Source organism: Haemorhous mexicanus, chromosome 4 (genome assembly GCF_027477595.1).
Source record: "Haemorhous mexicanus isolate bHaeMex1 chromosome 4, bHaeMex1.pri, whole genome shotgun sequence".
In the NCBI taxonomy this organism is placed as follows: domain Eukaryota; kingdom Metazoa; phylum Chordata; class Aves; order Passeriformes; family Fringillidae; genus Haemorhous; species Haemorhous mexicanus.
This window is the reverse complement of record NC_082344.1, coordinates 75,867,154-75,883,017: the sequence shown is the minus strand read 5'-3', so window position 1 is coordinate 75,883,017 and position 15,864 is coordinate 75,867,154. Positions and strand designations below refer to the sequence as shown.

General features: G+C 61.9%; 3 protein-coding genes and 2 non-coding genes across 9 annotated transcripts in view; 1 reads left to right on the top strand and 4 right to left on the bottom strand.

Annotated features, from left to right (window-relative positions):
- Nucleotides 1-330: 330 nt before the first annotated feature.
- On the top strand, nucleotides 331-10,181 carry IDH3B (isocitrate dehydrogenase (NAD(+)) 3 non-catalytic subunit beta). 2 transcript variants are annotated; one of them, XM_059845524.1, is made up of 12 exons: nucleotides 331-454; nucleotides 1,015-1,095; nucleotides 2,795-2,887; nucleotides 3,530-3,650; nucleotides 3,797-3,857; nucleotides 4,905-5,037; nucleotides 6,337-6,470; nucleotides 7,146-7,248; nucleotides 7,751-7,897; nucleotides 7,988-8,082; nucleotides 8,166-8,226; nucleotides 10,054-10,181. In XM_059845524.1, the coding sequence occupies exons 1-12, from the start codon at nucleotides 419-421 to the stop codon at nucleotides 10,132-10,134; spliced, it is 1,146 nt and encodes a 381-aa protein (XP_059701507.1). In that variant the 5' UTR covers nucleotides 331-418; the 3' UTR covers nucleotides 10,135-10,181. The 2 variants fall into 2 exon arrangements, with proteins under 2 accessions (XP_059701507.1, XP_059701506.1); XM_059845523.1 differs by lacking the exon at nucleotides 10,054-10,181 and adding an exon at nucleotides 8,871-9,768.
- A 105-nt stretch (nucleotides 10,182-10,286) lies between these two features.
- NOP56 (NOP56 ribonucleoprotein) lies at nucleotides 10,287-14,715 on the bottom strand. Its single transcript, XM_059845522.1, has 12 exons — nucleotides 14,576-14,715; nucleotides 14,269-14,358; nucleotides 13,872-13,986; nucleotides 13,631-13,792; nucleotides 13,237-13,435; nucleotides 12,789-12,976; nucleotides 12,560-12,711; nucleotides 12,279-12,379; nucleotides 11,958-12,106; nucleotides 11,588-11,709; nucleotides 11,041-11,178; nucleotides 10,287-10,912 (listed from the first exon to the last, which is right to left on the bottom strand). The coding sequence occupies exons 1-12, from the start codon at nucleotides 14,576-14,578 to the stop codon at nucleotides 10,676-10,678; spliced, it is 1,656 nt and encodes a 551-aa protein (XP_059701505.1). The 5' UTR covers nucleotides 14,579-14,715; the 3' UTR covers nucleotides 10,287-10,675.
- LOC132327025 (small nucleolar RNA SNORD57) lies at nucleotides 11,248-11,316 on the bottom strand. The gene has a single exon (XR_009486424.1). It is a non-coding gene; the product is annotated as a small nucleolar RNA SNORD57 (small nucleolar RNA).
- Nucleotides 11,783-11,854, bottom strand: LOC132327026 (small nucleolar RNA SNORD56). The gene has a single exon (XR_009486425.1). It is a non-coding gene; the product is annotated as a small nucleolar RNA SNORD56 (small nucleolar RNA).
- Nucleotides 14,716-15,285: 570 nt separating the features above from the next.
- Nucleotides 15,286-15,864, bottom strand: part of DCTN1 (dynactin subunit 1) — a 52,821-nt gene continuing 52,242 nt past the window's right edge. For all 4 annotated transcript variants that reach the window (XM_059845515.1, XM_059845518.1, XM_059845514.1 and 1 more), the window contains one exon: nucleotides 15,286-15,656. In XM_059845515.1, the coding sequence (XP_059701498.1) occupies nucleotides 15,519-15,656 (138 nt within the window). In that variant the 3' untranslated portion in view covers nucleotides 15,286-15,518. The remainder of the gene's footprint in view (nucleotides 15,657-15,864) is intronic.

Genomic DNA, 15,864 nt, shown 5'->3' with positions numbered 1-15,864 from the left:
GAGGTCACTGGGTGTCCCCAAGGGTCACTTGAGGGGGCAATGGGGGGACATTGGGGGTCCCTGGGAGGACATTGGGAGGGTAGGTGTGGGGGACATTCGGGGAGTCCTTGGAGGGACATTGGGGGGGTCCTTGGGGGGACATAGGGGGTGCCAGGGGGACCTTGGGGGGACATTGAGGAGGTCCCAGGGGACACATTGAGGGGGGTCCCAGGGGGACACTGGGGACAGTGAGGGAGGTCCTTGGGGGTATACTGCGGAGTCCCTGGGGGACACTGGGGGGGTCCCGGGGGGACAGTGGGGGGTCCCGTTCCCGCGCTATCTCGCTTGTCCGGCAGGGGGCGCCACAGGCCCAGCGAGGCCCCGCCCCTTTGACGTCACGTGCCCGCCCCTTGCCGCGGTGCGTTGTGGGCTCGCAAAGATGGCGGCGCTCAGCGCGGGCCGGGCGGCGGCGGCGGTGAGAGGGGGACGAGACAAGGGCGGTGAGGGGACAGCGGGCTCAGCCGTGGGGACTGAGGGCACGGAATGAGGGGGGACATCGCTCTGGGGTGGGACATCAGGTGTGGGGGGCCGGACAGGGTCCGGGGGGTCAAACGGGGTCTGACCTCATCGTTCACTGGGCTGTGAGGGGTCCGTGAGGGCTGGGAGGGTCCGTGGGGGGGTCAGTGAGGGCTTGAGGGGGTCAGTGAGGGGTCAGACGGGTCTGGGGGGGTCAGACGGGTCTGAGGGGTCAGTGAGGGATCAGTTGGGTCGGGAGAGGGTCAGTCTGGGGGGGTCAGACGGGTTTGGGGGGTCAGTGAGGGCTGGGAGGGTCCGTGAGGGGTCAGACGGGTCTGGGGGCTTCAGACGTGTTTGGGGGATCAGTCTGGGGCAGAGTGTGAGGTGAGGGCCGGGGGGTTCAGTTTGGGGGTGAGGGAGTTTCAGGCTGGGTTGTGGGGGGTTTCATTTTTGGCTTGGGGAGGATTTTGGGGCTGGGGGCACCCCCTGACGGGGCTCTCTGACCTGTGGCACCCCCAGGGCCTCCTGCGTGCCCAGAGCCTCGGGGCATGGCGGGGGCTGGGCACCTCGGCCACCCTCCTGCAGCAAGCCCAGGCCAAGGTGAGGAGGGGCTGAGGGGATCTGGGGGGAACCTCTGACCCCCCAAACTCCCTGAGAGGATGGCGGGGTTGGGGACAAAGGGAAAAGGCCTCAGGGGAGGTTTGGGTGGGATATTGGGATGATTCCTTCCTGGGGAGGGCAGTGGGGGTTGATGTCCCTGGGGATGTGGCACTTGGGGACATGGCCAGTGGTGGCCTTGGCGGTGCTGGGGGGGGTCTCCGAGGCTTTTCCCAGCCAGAAAATTCCCTGATTCCATGGGAATATGGCTGAGGGAAGGGCTCAGCCCCGAGTGTGACCTTGAGGCACTGCCCTTCCCTCAGCTCTGCCTCCTGATATTTCCCATTTGTGCCCTGGACATTTGATTCCAGCTTATTTAAAGCTGCCCATCTGTGACTCTCAGCTTTCCTTCCCTCCCTCCCCTCTTCCTTCCCTGTTCCCACTGGGGGTTTGGAGTTTCCCTGGCATTGCTGGCAGGGAATTCCCTGGGCTGGGTCTGGGGGTTCCTGCTGGGAGCAGCTCCCAGCAGGGAATTCCAGGCTGGGGAAGGAGGGGAGGGATGGGTGGGACATCCCAGGAGCAATCAGTGAGGTTCTGTTGTGGTCTGGGCTGTGAAAATGGGGGTTGGCAAAATTCCAGGTGGTCCTGAGGGCAAGGAGCAGGAGTGAGGGGATTTAGGAACACCAGGCTGTGCTGGGATATTGGGTTGGATATTGGGGAAATTCCTCCTGGAAAGAGCAGGGAGTAGTCCTCATCCCTGGAGAGATTTGGGTGGGATATTGGGGATGTTTCTCCTAAAAATGGCTGTCCAGAATTCCATGGGATCCTGAGGGCAGGGAGAAGGAGTGAGGGGATTTAGGAGCACTGGGGTGTCCCTGGATATTGGGTTGGATACTGGGGAAATTCCTACTGGAAGGAGAAGGGGAGAGTCCCCATCCTTGGAGATATTTCCATGGGATATTGGGAAATTCCTCCTTAAATGCCTGTCCAGAATTCCAAGGGATCCTGAGGGCAGGGAGGAGGGGATTTAGGAGCACGGGGCTGTGCTGGGAGCTCTCAGGAATCCCTCTGGGCAGAGGCAGAGGTTATTTCTGGCAGTGCTGAGCAGGACAAGGTCCCTCCGTGGTGTCAGGTGTGCTCAGGGCTGGTGTCACCGCCGGGGTGGCCCCGGGACAGGGACAGGGACAGCTCCGTCCTGGGCTGGCTTTGGGCCCTCAGGACAAGGCTTGGAGGGACTGCAGTGTGTCCAGGGACAGGCTGGATTTGGGGAGGGGGCTCAGCCTGGAGAAAAGGGGGATCAGGGGGGACCCTGTGGCTCTGCACAGCTCCTGCCAGGAGGGGACAGCTGGGGGGTGGGGAACAGGGACAGGACAAAGGGACACGGGCCCAGGCTGTGCCAGGAGAGGTTTGGATGTCCCCAGGGGTCCCTTGGGAGGACACTGGAGGGACATTGTGGGAATTTTCCTCCTGGGAGGGGCTGTCCAGCCCTGCACAGCTGTGGAGTCCCCATCCCTGGAGGGATTTCCCAGCCCTGTGGATGTGACACTTGGGGACAATGCTCAGTGGTGGCCTTGGCCCTGCAGGGCTTTCCCAACCCAAATGTTCCACATCCCCATCTCTCCGTGTCCCTGTGGGTGTGACGTGGCTGAGGTCCCTGAGGGGTCCCTTTGGCCATTTTGGGGTGACCCTGCTGTGTCTGCAGTCCCACAGGGCTGAGGGGACATTCCAGGTGACAATGCTGCCGGGGGACGGCGTGGGCCCGGAGCTCATGCACGCTGTCAAGGAGGTCTTCAAGGTATGGCCATGGCCAGGGGACACCAGCAGCAGGTGGCCCAAGTGTCCCTGCATGACCTGAGTGTCCCTAAATGTCCCTGTGTGCCTGCCTGTCCCTGTGTGTCCCTGTAAGTCTCTGAGTGTCCCTGCATGGCCCTGTGTGTCCCTGAGTGTCCCTAAATGTCCCTGTGTGTCTGCCTGTCCCTGTGTGCTGCCTGAACCTGAGTGTCCCTGCATGGCCCTGTGTGTCCCTAAATGTCCCTGTGTGCCTGCCTGTCCCTGTGTGTCCCTGCACAGCCCTGTGTGTCCCCAAGTGTCCCTGCGTGTCCCACAGGCAGAGGGTGTGTCCCCATTCCTGGAGGGATTTGGGATATTGGGAAAATTCCTCCTAAAAATGATTCCCAAAGGAGAATCCCCATCTCTGGAAGGATTTACCAGCCCTGTGGGTGTGACACTTGGGGACATCCCAAGGGGTGGCCTTGGCAGTGCTGGGGACACCTCAGAGGCTTTTCCCAAGGGAAATATCCCACGATTCCATCAATGCCACTGAGGTGATCCCAGTTCCCTCCCGTCCCGAAGCACGGCCCTGGCTGGCTCAGGGCTCCTGTGGTGTCCCCCTGTGGTGTCCCCGAGGTGACTGTGGGTGGCCCTGTCCCTGTCCCAGGCTGGCAATGTCCCCGTGATCTTCGACGAGCACCACCTGAGCGAGGTGCAGAACACGGCGTCCGAGGAGAAGCTGGATCGGGTGGTGGACTCCATGAAGGAGAGCAAGGTGGCCCTCATTGGTGAGCACCTGGCCTTGTCCCTGTCCCTGTCCTTGTCCCTGTCCCTGTCCCTGTCCCTGTCCTTGTCCCCTCGGGCTGTGCTGGGGAGGGTTTGTGGGATGTTGGGACAATTCCCCCGTGTCCTGACCCCGCTCCGTGTCCTGCAGGGAAGATCCACACACCCATGGAGTACAAGGGAGACCTGGCATCCTATGACATGAGGCTCAGGTGAGGGAAATTAGTTAATTAATCATTAATGAGTTATGGGGGAGAGGAAAAGGCTGAGGGATTCTGTGTGGGCTGGGAAACAAAACCTTCAGTGGGACCCTGAGGGGTCCTGGAGAGGGAGAGACCCCAGCTGTGTCCCCTGGGACTTGCAGGGGACAGTCACGGGGAAAAAAATCCATTAATTATTAATTAATGAGTTATTGGGAGGCAAAACTCCATAGCCTGGAGCTGTCCCTGCTGACTGATCCTGCTTCTGTGGAAATTCTGGAGATGCCGGGGTGGATCCCAGAATTTGTCACTGGAAAAACCCATTAATTATTAATTAATGAGTTATTGAGAGACAAAACTCCATAGCCTGGAGCTGTCCCTACTGACTGATCCTGCTTCCATGGAAGTTCTGGAGACACTGGGGTGGATCCCAGAATTCGTCACTGGAAAAACCCCGTTAATTAATAATTAATGAGTAATTGGGAAGCAAAACTCCTGCGGGACCATCCCTGGCCAGGAGCTGTCCCTGCTCACGCTGGGGTCCTGCAGAGGGGGGTGGCCCCAGCTGTGTCCCCTGGGACTTGCAGGGGACAGTCACTGTGGATAAAACATTAATTATTAATTAATGAGTTATTGGGAGACAAAACTCATAGCCTGGAGCTGCCCTGTTGATTCATCCTTCTTCCCTGGAAATTCTGGAGATGCTGGGTCCCAGAATTTGTCACTGGAAAAACCCATTAATTATTAATTAATGAGTTATTGAGAGACAAAACTCCATAGCCTGGAGCTGTCCCTGCTGACTGATCCTGCTTCCATGGAAGTTCTGGAGACGCTGGGGTGGATCCCAGAACTCATCACTGAGAAAACACCATTAATTAATAATTAATGAGTAATTGGGAAGCAAAACTCCTGCGGGATGATCCCTGGCCAGGAGCTGTCCCTGCTCACGCTGGGGTCCTGCAGAGGGGGGTGGCCCCGCCGTGTCCCCAGCACTCAGAGGGGACACGGTGACCCCGGAGCAGCCCCGATGACCCTGTCCCCGTGTCCCCATGTCCCCAGGAGGAAGCTGGACCTGTTTGCCAACGTGGTGCACGTGAAGAGCCTCCCGGGCTACCAGACCCGGCACAACAACCTGGACCTGGTGATCATCCGGGAGCAGACCGAGGGCGAGTACAGCTCCCTGGAGCACGAGGTGGGACATGGGACAGCCTGGGACACCTGGAGGGACACAGCTCCAGGCAGTCCCTAAAGGGGCTCCAGGAGAGCTGGAGAGGGAAAAAGTGGGGAGAAAGGGGAAAAAAGGGGAAAAAGAAATGGTTGGGTTTTAGGGATAGGGATCAGGGATTATAAAAAAAGGGGACAAGGGACAGAGGGACAGGAGCCAGGGAATTTCTTCCACTGGGAAAGGGGAGATTGGGCTGGGATCTTGGCAAGGAATTCCTGGCTAGGAGGGTGGGCAGGGGCTGGGCTGGAATTCCCAGATTTGCTGTGGCTGCCCCTGGATCCCTGGCAGTGCCCAAGGCCAGGTTGGACACTGGGGTTGGAGCCACCTGGAACAGTGGGAGGTGTCCCTGGCTGGGGTGGGATGAGCTCCAAGGTCTCTCCATGATTCCCTGATTCCCAGCTCAGCACACTCAGGACCTGCCTGGAGCAGTGGAATTAGGGAATATTTTGGGATAGGAACACACCCAGGGCCAGGGAGGACTGGGGTGGCTGCAGGGGGACAATGGCTGGCAAGAGGGACAGTGGCACATGGATTGTCCTGGGCTAACCCTGGCCAGGGTGGAGACACCAGGGGGAGGAGAACTGGACAGAAAAGGCAAATCTGGGCTGAGATGAGAACAATTCAGTAATTGAAACAAAATGGTGATAATAAGAAATATCTAGTAATTGGAACAAAATTTTAGTGATAAGAAATATTTAATTGAAAAATCATGATGATTAAGAATTAGTAATAAATATAAATACGTGTAAGAATAATATATATAATAATACATATAGTAAATGTGGTGAATAATAATAACTAATAGTAATAGTAGTAATAACAGATATGATAAGGAGAGGGAAGGGAAGATAATAAATATTATTAATATTAATAATAACAATGGTGATAATGATAATGGTGATGATACTAGGGAAGGGAAGATAATAAACAATTATCAGTATAATATAATATAATATAATATAATATAATATAATATAATATAATATAATATAATATAATATAATATAATATAATATAATATAATATAATATAATATAATATAATATAATATAATATAATATAATATAACTAATATAGTTAATATAATTAATATAATATATAATAAATAATAATGAAATAATACTGTAAGGAGAGAGAAGGTGGTATAATAATGATAAAAAATACAAATAACAAGGCAGGGCAGAGAGGCCAGAGCAGGCGGGCTGTGAGGGTGCGAGGGCCAGGCTGGGTGGCCGTGCCCAGGCTGTGACCCCCCCGTGTCCCCAGAGTGCCAAGGGGGTGATCGAGTGCCTCAAGATCATCACCAGGGCCAAGTCCCAGCGCATCGCCAAGTTCGCCTTCGACTACGCCACCAAGAAGGGCCGGGCCAAGGTCACAGCTGTGCACAAGGCCAACATCATGTGAGTGGCACTGTCACCCCCTGTCCCCTCGGCGCTGCCCAGGCCACCTGCCGCAGCGCCGTGAGCCCAGCGTGACCTGCCAGTGCCCAAAAGGGCTCCAGGACACCTGGGGGGACCTGGATGGCAGGAGAGGGGGAAGGGCTTCAAGGTGGAAAAAGAGAGATGGGGTGGGGTCTTGGGAAGGAATTCCTGGCTGGGCTGGAATTCCCAGATTTGCTGTGGATCCCTGGCAGTGCCCAAGGCCAGGTTAGACACTGGGGATTGGAGTGAGGGAGATCAGGATTTCCCTGGGACTGGGGCTTTCCCTCACTCTGCTCCCAGCCAGGAGTGAGCAGACACTGACCTGCAGCTGCTGCTGATCAGATTTATTGATAAATCAGTGTCCAGATATTCCCAGGGCAGCATCTCCATAACAACCCTGTCCCCATGGATTGTGGGATCGTTGGTTTGGGGTCATTCCTGCAGAATCCCAGGCTCTGGAATCATTGATGGGAGCTCCTGGACAGCTCCTCCTGCACCTCCCACTTGGGACAAATCTCCTGCCCATCAGGGAGAGGGGGGGAAAGCAGCGTGACGAGCCCCCAAGGGTGTCCCAGATCCCAGTTCCTGCTGGATCCCTGCAGCCTTTGGGATTCCCCTGCTGCCCTCCAACCCTTCCTGGTGTTCCCTGTGCAGGAAGCTGGGGGATGGGCTGTTCCTGCAGTGCTGTAAGGAGGTGGCAGAGCTCTACCCCAAGATCAAATTCGACACCATGATCATCGACAACTGCTGCATGCAGGTCAGCCACGCCCCCGGGCCGGCCACGCCCCCGAGTGTGTCCCTGTCGCTGGTCCCTTCCCAAAGTCCCCTGAGGAGCTGGAACCTCCAAGCCTGGGCACACCGAGCCCACCTGGCCCCAGGGTTGTCCCCGTGCCAGGCAGGAGCCCCCCCAGCATTCCCAGCTCTGTCTCACCTGGGCTCTGGGGCCATCCCAGTGCTGCTCCTGGGGGAATTTGGGGGGTTTGGGGATCTGGGTTCCTGCAGCCCCACTGAGGCTGGGTGTGTTTCTATCCCTAAAAATTCCCCTTTATATCCCTAAAAACTCCCCTTTAGTTCCTAAAAACTCCCCAGTCCCTCTCTGCTGCTCCAGGCAGTTGTGCCAAGCATGGAATGATTTGGGTTGGAGACACCTCGGAGCTCATCCAGCCCCACCAGACCTGGGCTGTCCCAGGGTGGGGCTGAGCTTCCCCCGAGCTGTTCCAGGCCTCACTGCCCCACTCCCATTCCCATTCCCATCCCAGCTGGTGCAGAATCCCTACCAGTTTGACGTCCTGGTGATGCCCAACCTCTACGGGAACATCGTGGACAACCTGGCCGCGGGGCTGGTGGGTGGCGCCGGCGTCGTGCCCGGCGAGAGCTACAGCGCCGAGTACGCCGTGTTCGAGCTGGTGAGCAGGGGCATCCCAGGGCCAGCCCAGAGCACGAGTCCCAAGGCTGGCAGGGTGGCGTGATCCTGTCACCGTGCCTGTGTCCCACAGGGAGCCCGGCACCCCTTCGCCCAGGCCGTGGGCAGGAACATCGCCAACCCCACGGCCATGCTGCTCTCGGCCTCCAACATGCTGCGGCACCTCAAGTACGTGCTGGGCTCTAAAGGGGGGTTTGGGGGGTCTGGGGGGGCTCCTGAGGGGCTGACCCCTGCTTCCCCCTCTTTTCCAGCCTGGAATACCACTCCAACATGGTCTCGGATGCGGTGAAGAAGGTGATCAAAGGTGGAAAAGTGAGTGCAGGGCAGTGGGTAGGACTGGTGGTGCCTGGGTCACCTTCTCTTGCTGCTCTCTTCTTCCCAGCTGGAATTCTTGGTTCCTCTCTTCTTCCCAGCTGGAGTTCTTGGCTCCTCTTCTCTCTCCAGCTATAATCCCAGGCCCACAGCTGTGTCCAGCCCCTGTGGTCATGTCCTGGCGAGGGAGGGACTTCTGGCAGGGCTGGGGAATCCACCATGGCCTTGTCTGCATTTGGGTTCTCGGCAGGGACCTTCTCCAGCCCCATTCCCAGCCCAGGTCCTGGCAGGGCTCTCAGGGATCTTTCCATGTCCCCATGTCCATCCCAGGTCCTGGCAGGGCTCTCGGGGATCTTTCCATGTCCATCCCAGGTCTTGGCATGGTTCTCAAGGGACATTCCACAGCCCCATGTCCATCCCAGGTCCTGGCAGGGCTCTCAGGGACCTTTCTATGTCCCCATGTCCATCCCAGGTCCTGGCAGGGCTCTCAGGAGGTTCCACAGCCCCGTTCCCACCGCAGGTCCTGGCAGGGCTGTGGAGGGTCCCTGCTGTCTCTCTCTCTGCTGTCCTGTGCCCCTCCCAGCCGTTCCCTCGTTCACCAGAGCCTTTCCCCCGTTTCTCCCCTCCCTGTGTTGGATTTGCAGGTCCGGACCCGGGACCTGGGCGGTTACTCCACCACTTCCGACTTCGTCAAGTCCGTCATTGACAACCTGCACCCCAACTATGGGGCTTAGGACCCCCAGCAGCCCCCCCAGCGCCTCGCCCCCTCCCCAAACCCCCTCCCAGCCCCCCCAGGGAGGAGGGTGGCCCAGGAGCCCTTCCCCATCCCCCACAGGAGGCGACCAGTGCAGAGTTTGGGCTTTGCTGGGTGGTTTGGGGGGGATGGGGCAGCGCCCCTCAATCATAGGCAGCTCCTAGGGACATTGGGACCACCCACCATGGCTCTGGGACCCCCATTCCCATGGGATCCCCACTACTGGATTATCATTGCTGTGGGACCAGTGGGATTCTCGGATCCCTGTCAGAACAGGACCTTGGACTGTGGGACCCCATTCCCATGGGATCCCCCTGACTGTGGGACCCCCCCATTCCTGTGGGGTCATTTTGACTGTTGGACCAGTGGGATTTGTGGGACCCCATTCCCATGGGATCCCTGTGGCTGTGGGACCAGTGTGGCATGCTCATGGGAGCTGCATTCCCATGGGATCTTCAGGAATGTGGGACCAGTGTGACTGTGGGACCCATCCCGTGCAGCTTTCAGCAATAACCAGGGTGACGTCCCCCACCCTCCCCCTCTTGGCAGCTGCTGGCACAGGGTCCCTGTGGCGTGGGGTGACCCTGGAACACTCCAGACCGGGGCAGGGTGGGGAGGTGCACCCGGTGCCCCCCAGGCCATGGGAACTGGGGAGCTGCAGGCTCTGGCCAGAGCTGGGAGTTGTTCCCATAACCCTGTGCCCCTGGGGCCAGGCCTGGTGCCGCTCTGGGCTGTGCCATCGTGTCATGCTCTGTACTCTGCTTTGCTAATAAAGGGTTCAACGCTTCCCTCCCGCCCTGGGGGACCTGGGGCAGCTTTTGGGGTGCAGGGGCTGCTGAGCTGGGGGGGCAATGCTGGAACCAGAGCCCAAATGGAATTTGGGGCACCCCTGAGCCGGTGTGGGGCAGGGGGGACACCAGTTCCTCCACACATCCCCAAGGCACAGGGACAAGTTTGGGGGTGCACAGGGCTCCAGGGAGCCCAACCCGAGTGCCACAGCCCAGCCTGGGGCCGGGGGGACCCCGCTCCTGCAGGTCCCCTGCTGGTCCCCCTAACCTCCCGTCTCCTTGCAGGTGCGCACGGCGGACATGGGGGGCTACTCCACCTCCATGGATTTCACCCAGGCCGTGATAGATGCCCTGGAGGTGCAGTGACCTCACCCCTGCCCCTGGCGACTCCAATAAAGTGGCCTCAGGTGTGACCGTGCTGCTGTCAGCGTCCCTCGGCCCGGGCAGGCTGCTGGTGACAGGGTGACCCCCGTGGGGACAGCCTGGGCACCCCCTGCCACGGAGCAGGACAGGAGGGGTCAGCAACAACCTCAGCCCTTTATTGGGGTTTGGGCACCACGAGCAGGGCCTGGGCCCCTGCACTGCACAGGCAGGGGGGACACGGCCTGGGGACAGCCCCGCACAGCCCAGGGTCCCCAAGGAAGGGGACACAGCCTGGGGACACCCCCATGCAGCCCAGGCCCCAGGGAAGGGGACAGGGGTTGGAAGTTCCACTCTGTAAGGCACAGTCCAGGGGCTGCCGGTGGCCAGAGGGACTCACCCAGGCCACGAGGGGCTGTGACAAGTTCCAAGTGGCCTCGGTGCCACAGGACACAGCTGGGGCCACCACGGGATTGGGTGAGAGCCCACTCCTGGCTCCTGCCTGTCTGTCAGTCTGTCAGTCCGTGTGCTGACTGATCTCTGCTCCCTAATCCTCCTCTGAGTCCTGAGCCACTGCCTTCTTCTTCTTCTTCTTTTTCTTCTTCTTTTCCTCCTCCTCTTCCTCCTCAGGCTCTACCACAACTTTCCTTTTCTTCTTGGGCAATGGCTCCTCCTCTTCCTCCTCCTCCACCCCGTTCTCCTCAGGCTCGGGCTCTGCTTCTGACTCCTCTGGCTGCTGCTGCTTCTTCTTTTTCTTCTTCTTCTTGGCGCCCACGTCGTTCTCCTGTGGGGAGCCCCACATCAGCTCTGGCCCCATCCTCCCTCCCCTCACGGGGCACAGAGACCCCTCACAACCCCCCAGCATCAGGAGCACCCAGGACCCCCCAAAAGAGTCTCACCCATCCCCCTCACCTCTGTCTCCATCACCGAGTTCTCTGCTGACTCCTCAGCAGCTGCTGCCAGCGCCTCCAGCCGCCGCTTCTCCCTCTTCTTCCTCTTCTTCTCTTTCTTCTCCTGCCTCCTCTTCACCTCAGCCACCACCTCGTTGGCCTGGGGACACACAGGGCAGGGTGAGCCAGGGCAGGGTCCCAGGGTTTGTCCCCACACCTGGCCCTGGTCGGATCAGACTCATTAAATCAGTCTTTGGCCTCCACAGTGGGTCAGGATGGCACAGTGACATCACCTCCGACATGGGCCCTCACCATCATCTTCATCACCTCCCTCACCATCCTCCGTCATCCCAGCACCTCCACCACCTTCACTGCCCCCAGCACCTCCCATTCACAATCTCCATCCTCTGGTACCTCACTACTGCCCTCTTCATCTCCCCCAGGACCTCACCTCCATCACCTTCTTCACCCTTCTTGCACCTTACCTTCCCCTCACCTCCTCGTCCATCTCTCCCACAGCCTCCCTTTATCACCCTCACCACTCTTCAGCATCCCCTCCTCCTCCTCACCTCCACCACGGCCTCCTTCATCACCTCCAGGTTCTTGCGGGGCGGCTCCCCGGTCTCGTAGAAGGCCAGGCGCTCCTCCACCTGCTCCCGCAGCTTGTCCCCAAAGACACTGGTGGGGACCTCTGTGGGGAGGGGACAGGGGGGGCTCAGCACTCATCCTGCACCCCCAAACCCGCCCTCGAGTCCCCCCCTGCTCTGCTCAGCCCACAGGAGTCACCATTCACCGGGGTGAGATGCTGTTGACGAAAAATGTTCCCATCACGGCAGAGCGGCCCCGAATGCCCGAGTGCCCTCCCCGCGCCCACCTGGGCACTGAGTGACAGTGCCCACCTCATCTGTGTCCCCCAACCCCCCAGAGCCCCCAGCCCACCTGAGAAGCAGTCGATGCGCGAGGCAATGGTGCACTTGTTGGCCAGGTAGCGCGAGATCCGCCCCTTGTTCTTGGCGGCCGCGCGCCCGATGAAGGTGGAGTGGAAGATGAGGCCGTACTTGGGAGTGTTCCCCCGCGTCTTCAGCGCCCTGCGAGTGCCCAGGGTGGGGTCAGGACCCCCGAATGCCACCCCCGCCCACGGACTGCCCCTCCCCAGCCCGCTGTGCTCCGGGGGTCGCTCAGACTGGGGCCGGCTGCTCACCCCCAGCGAGTCACAGCCGCGGCCCCGCGGCCGCCATCACCGCGACCGCCCCGGGGTACCTGAACAGGGCCTTCTCTGCACCCAGGATCTGCACCGTCGATGCCGGGTACTTGGCCAGGTTGGTCAGGCTGCCAGCGTGCGAGATCAGGCGGGCGCCCACCTGGGGGACAGCATGGGGGGGTTACGGGTGGCCCTGAAGTCCCCAGGGGCACAGAGAGTCCCCACAGGCCGGGGATCAGCAGTGGAAGTGTCAGCAGCACAACTCAGTGGATTGACAGATTCACTCTGACATCATCTCCGCGGCTGGGGAGGTGACAGGGGGGTCGCTGGGGACACTCACCACCTCCCCGATGAGGGCTGACAGGCTGGGGGCCACCTGGCTCATCTTGGAGCGCAGGTACTCCTGCAGCCCCTTGCGGTAGTCGGAGAGCGAGATGACGCGGCGCGAGAAGCTCTCGATGTTGATGAGGTCCAGGGGGGAGATGTCCATCCCTGGGGGTGGCACGGGGTGAGTGGCAGCACTGGGCACGTGGCCAGGCCCCCCTTGAGCCCCTCAGAGCCCCCCTCACCCATGGAGGAGCGGGAGGCCTCCAGGATGGCCTGGGCCTTGGCGCTGTCCATGACGATCTCCTCCAGCCCCTCCAGGCTCTCCTCGCTCAGCTCCCGGCGGTTCCCGATGAATTTGGCCACCCGGCAGTACATGGAGTTCTCAGGGACGATCTTGATCAGCTCAGGGAAGTGGTACCCATACCACTCTCTGCAAGGACAGGACACGGTCACTGCTGCCACCCAGGCCCCATCCCAGCTCTGTGTGTCCCCAGGCCCCCCCACCATGTTCCCAAATGTCCCCCCTGGTCCATGCCATGGCCCTGTGGCCCGGCCAGTGGCCCTCGGGGAGCTGCTGTCCCTCCCCGGTCTGTACAGGCGGCCGGAGCAGCGGCAGCTGCCTGTGGTAAGCATGGGGAGGGACGGGGACCCCCAAACCCTTTAGACCCCCCAAAATCTGTCCCCACCGACCGGACACGCATGGAGAAGGTGTTGATGTCCTTGTCCAGCTGGTCCAGCAGGCTGATGGACTGGATGATCATGTTGTCCACCCGGTGCACGTTGAACTTCACCTTGGCCCGGGAGTAGCTGTGGCCGAGCCCCAGCTGGGCCTTGGACGCCGACTGCGCCGTGAGGCCTCGGACCAGCGCCGGGAAGTGCAGCCGGATCCCTGTGGGGACACGGGGGACAATGGGATCACCACGGGGGAACAATGGTGCCACCACACGGACACTGAGCTGCCACCACGTGCAGCCCCAGGGACACCTCACAGCCACGACACCGGGTCCCCCCACCCTCCTCACCCCTTCCAAACGAATCCCGGGACCCCACTGAAATGTCCTTTGTCCCCTCTGTCCCCACTCACCTCGCATGAGCTCGGCCACGACGCCCCCGGTCTGGCACTGCACCCCCAACTCCTCCAGCACGGCCGCGCCCATCTTGGCATCGCCCACCCCCAGCACCACCTTCTTCCTCTTGGGAGGCAGCGCCGTGTCCAGCAGCAGCCGCAGGTCCTCGTGCAGGACTCCTGCGGGACAGGGAGCGCTCAGCGCGGCCCGGGGGTCCCCGCGGGAGGGGGGTCCCGCTGTCCCCGGCCCCGCGCTCACCCTCGGACACGGCGTTCATGTTCTCCAGCGCGCTCTGCGCCGAGCGGAACGGCGAGAACGCCACCAGCTTCACCACGTTGTGGAACTTGCCCAGTGTGAGGACGCTCTCCTCCACCTGCGGGGCAACCGGGGCGAGGGCTCCGGTCACAGCCGCGCCCGGGGAACGGCCCCGGCACTGCTCCCCCACCCCCTCCCCCCGCCACCCCCCGGCCTTCCCCGCCGGTTCCCCCCCGCCTCCCCGGGCCTTGCACCTCTCTCCATCCCCGGTCCCGAAGTGTCCCTTTCTGCCTCTACCTCCCCAATCCCCGTTCTCGTCCTTCCCCACGCCGGTCCCGCCTCCCCCCCGATCCGCTCCCGTTCCTCCCCGTCCCCTCTCCCGCCGTTGCCGGTGCCGTACCTGCGGCAGCAGCAGGCCGATCTCCTCCACCTCCCGCACGGCGAACAGCGCGTACCCGGCCGCATGTTCGAACAGCACGTGCAGCAGCACCTGCGGCACCGAGGGCTCCGCTCACCGGGGGCGGCACCGGGGCCGCGCTCCCGCCCATCTCCGCGCCCGCCGCCCCACCGGAGCGCCCGGCCCGGCCCGATGCGGCTCCCTCGGCCTCCCGCCGGTCCCGGCGCGCCCCGATGCGGTCGGAGGGGGCTCCTGGTTCCCTCCCCACTCCCGATGCCGTCGGATGCGGCCCGGCCGTCCCCTCACTCACCATCGTCCTCCCGCCGCCGCCGCCGTCCGGAACTGACGCGCTCTCCCCGCCGGAACCCCGTCCCCTCCCTCCTCCACCAATCAGCGCCCACTGCGCCGCGCCTCCCGCCAATCACCGCGGGCCGCCCTCGATGGGTCCGCCCCGCAGCCAATCAAGCAGAGGAGGGGCTGACCCCGCCCCTTCAGCTGCGCCTGCCAATCAGAGCCGGGACGGGGCGTTTCCTCCCGCCTTTTCCTGCGCGCTGGCCAATGGGAGCCGCGCCCGCGCGCGCCGTGGCCCCGCCCCTTCCCGCGTTGTTCGGTGCGCGCGCGGCCGCACGTGGCGGGACCTGCCCCCCCCCCCCCCCATGTCCCCCCCGGGACCCCCGATGGCCCCGCGTCCCCTCCCGGGGCGCCCGGAGCTCTCCCGGTCCCGTCAGTGCCCTCCACGTGTCCCCCTCGTCCGACCCGGGACCTCCAAATGTCTCCCGGTGCCACCCCAGGATCCCCAAACGTCGCCGTGGTTCCAGCCGGGGGCTCTCTGTGACCCCCGGGGTGCTCAGATCCCTCCCGGGACTCCCAGTGCCCCTCTCGTATCCTTCCTGTGACCCCCGGTCCCCTTCCGCGACCCCCCGGTACCCTCCCAGTCCCCTTGATGCTCCCCGTGTCCCACCCGAAGCCCCCGTGTCCCCCGGAGTGTCCCCGCCCGGTGTCCGGTTCCAGGCGCAGGAAGCGCGTCCAGGGAACTTTTATTGGATGCCAGGAGCACGGGGGGGCGGCAGCCCCGGCCCCGCGGGGGTCCCGGGGGTGTCCCGGGGGGGTCTGTAGTGTCCGAGAGCAGCGCGGGGGGCCCGGATCCCCCCGGGGGAAGCGGCTCCGGCTCCCACCGCGAGTGGGGCCGGACGGGGGGGGAACGGAGAGTCCCGAGGGAGGGGACAGCGGACCGGGGGTCCCTCGGGGGCGGCTCAGGCGACGAAGTGCTGGCGGAGGTGCTGGAGCAGGTCGGGGGTGAGCAGCACCCGGTGGGCCTGGCCGTGCCCCGGCGCGCACGGGATCGTCACTCGCCCGCACAGCGCCGGGCCCTGCGCCTGCTCCTGCTTGGCCTGCGGGGACAGCGCCACGCTCAGACTGACTGTCCCCAAGGGGGCCCCGGGATGGGACCTGGTGGCTGCTGTGGGTCATGGGGTGCTGGGGTGGAGCAGGGGGTCCTCACCCCCCCCATCCCTTGGAATGGGGGATCCCTCGGGATTGGAGTTTGTCAGAACAGGGGGTGCCTCAAAACTGGGGATCAGGAACAGGGGTCCCTTGGGC

Coding starts and splice junctions, on each gene's coding strand:
- IDH3B (XM_059845523.1), top strand. CDS start 419: ATGGCGGCGCTCAGCGCGGGCCGGGCGGCGGCGGCG. Junction 1,096..2,794: donor TGCAGCAAGCCCAGGCCAAG/GTGAGGAGGGGC, acceptor CTGTGTCTGCAG/TCCCACAGGGCTGAGGGGAC. Junction 3,858..4,904: donor TCCTATGACATGAGGCTCAG/GTGAGGGAAATT, acceptor CCATGTCCCCAG/GAGGAAGCTGGACCTGTTTG.
- NOP56 (XM_059845522.1), bottom strand. Junction 13,436..13,630: donor CGTGGCCGAGCTCATGCGAG/GTGAGTGGGGAC, acceptor GTGTCCCCACAG/GGATCCGGCTGCACTTCCCG. Junction 12,712..12,788: donor GGCCTCCCGCTCCTCCATGG/GTGAGGGGGGCT, acceptor TGCCACCCCCAG/GGATGGACATCTCCCCCCTG.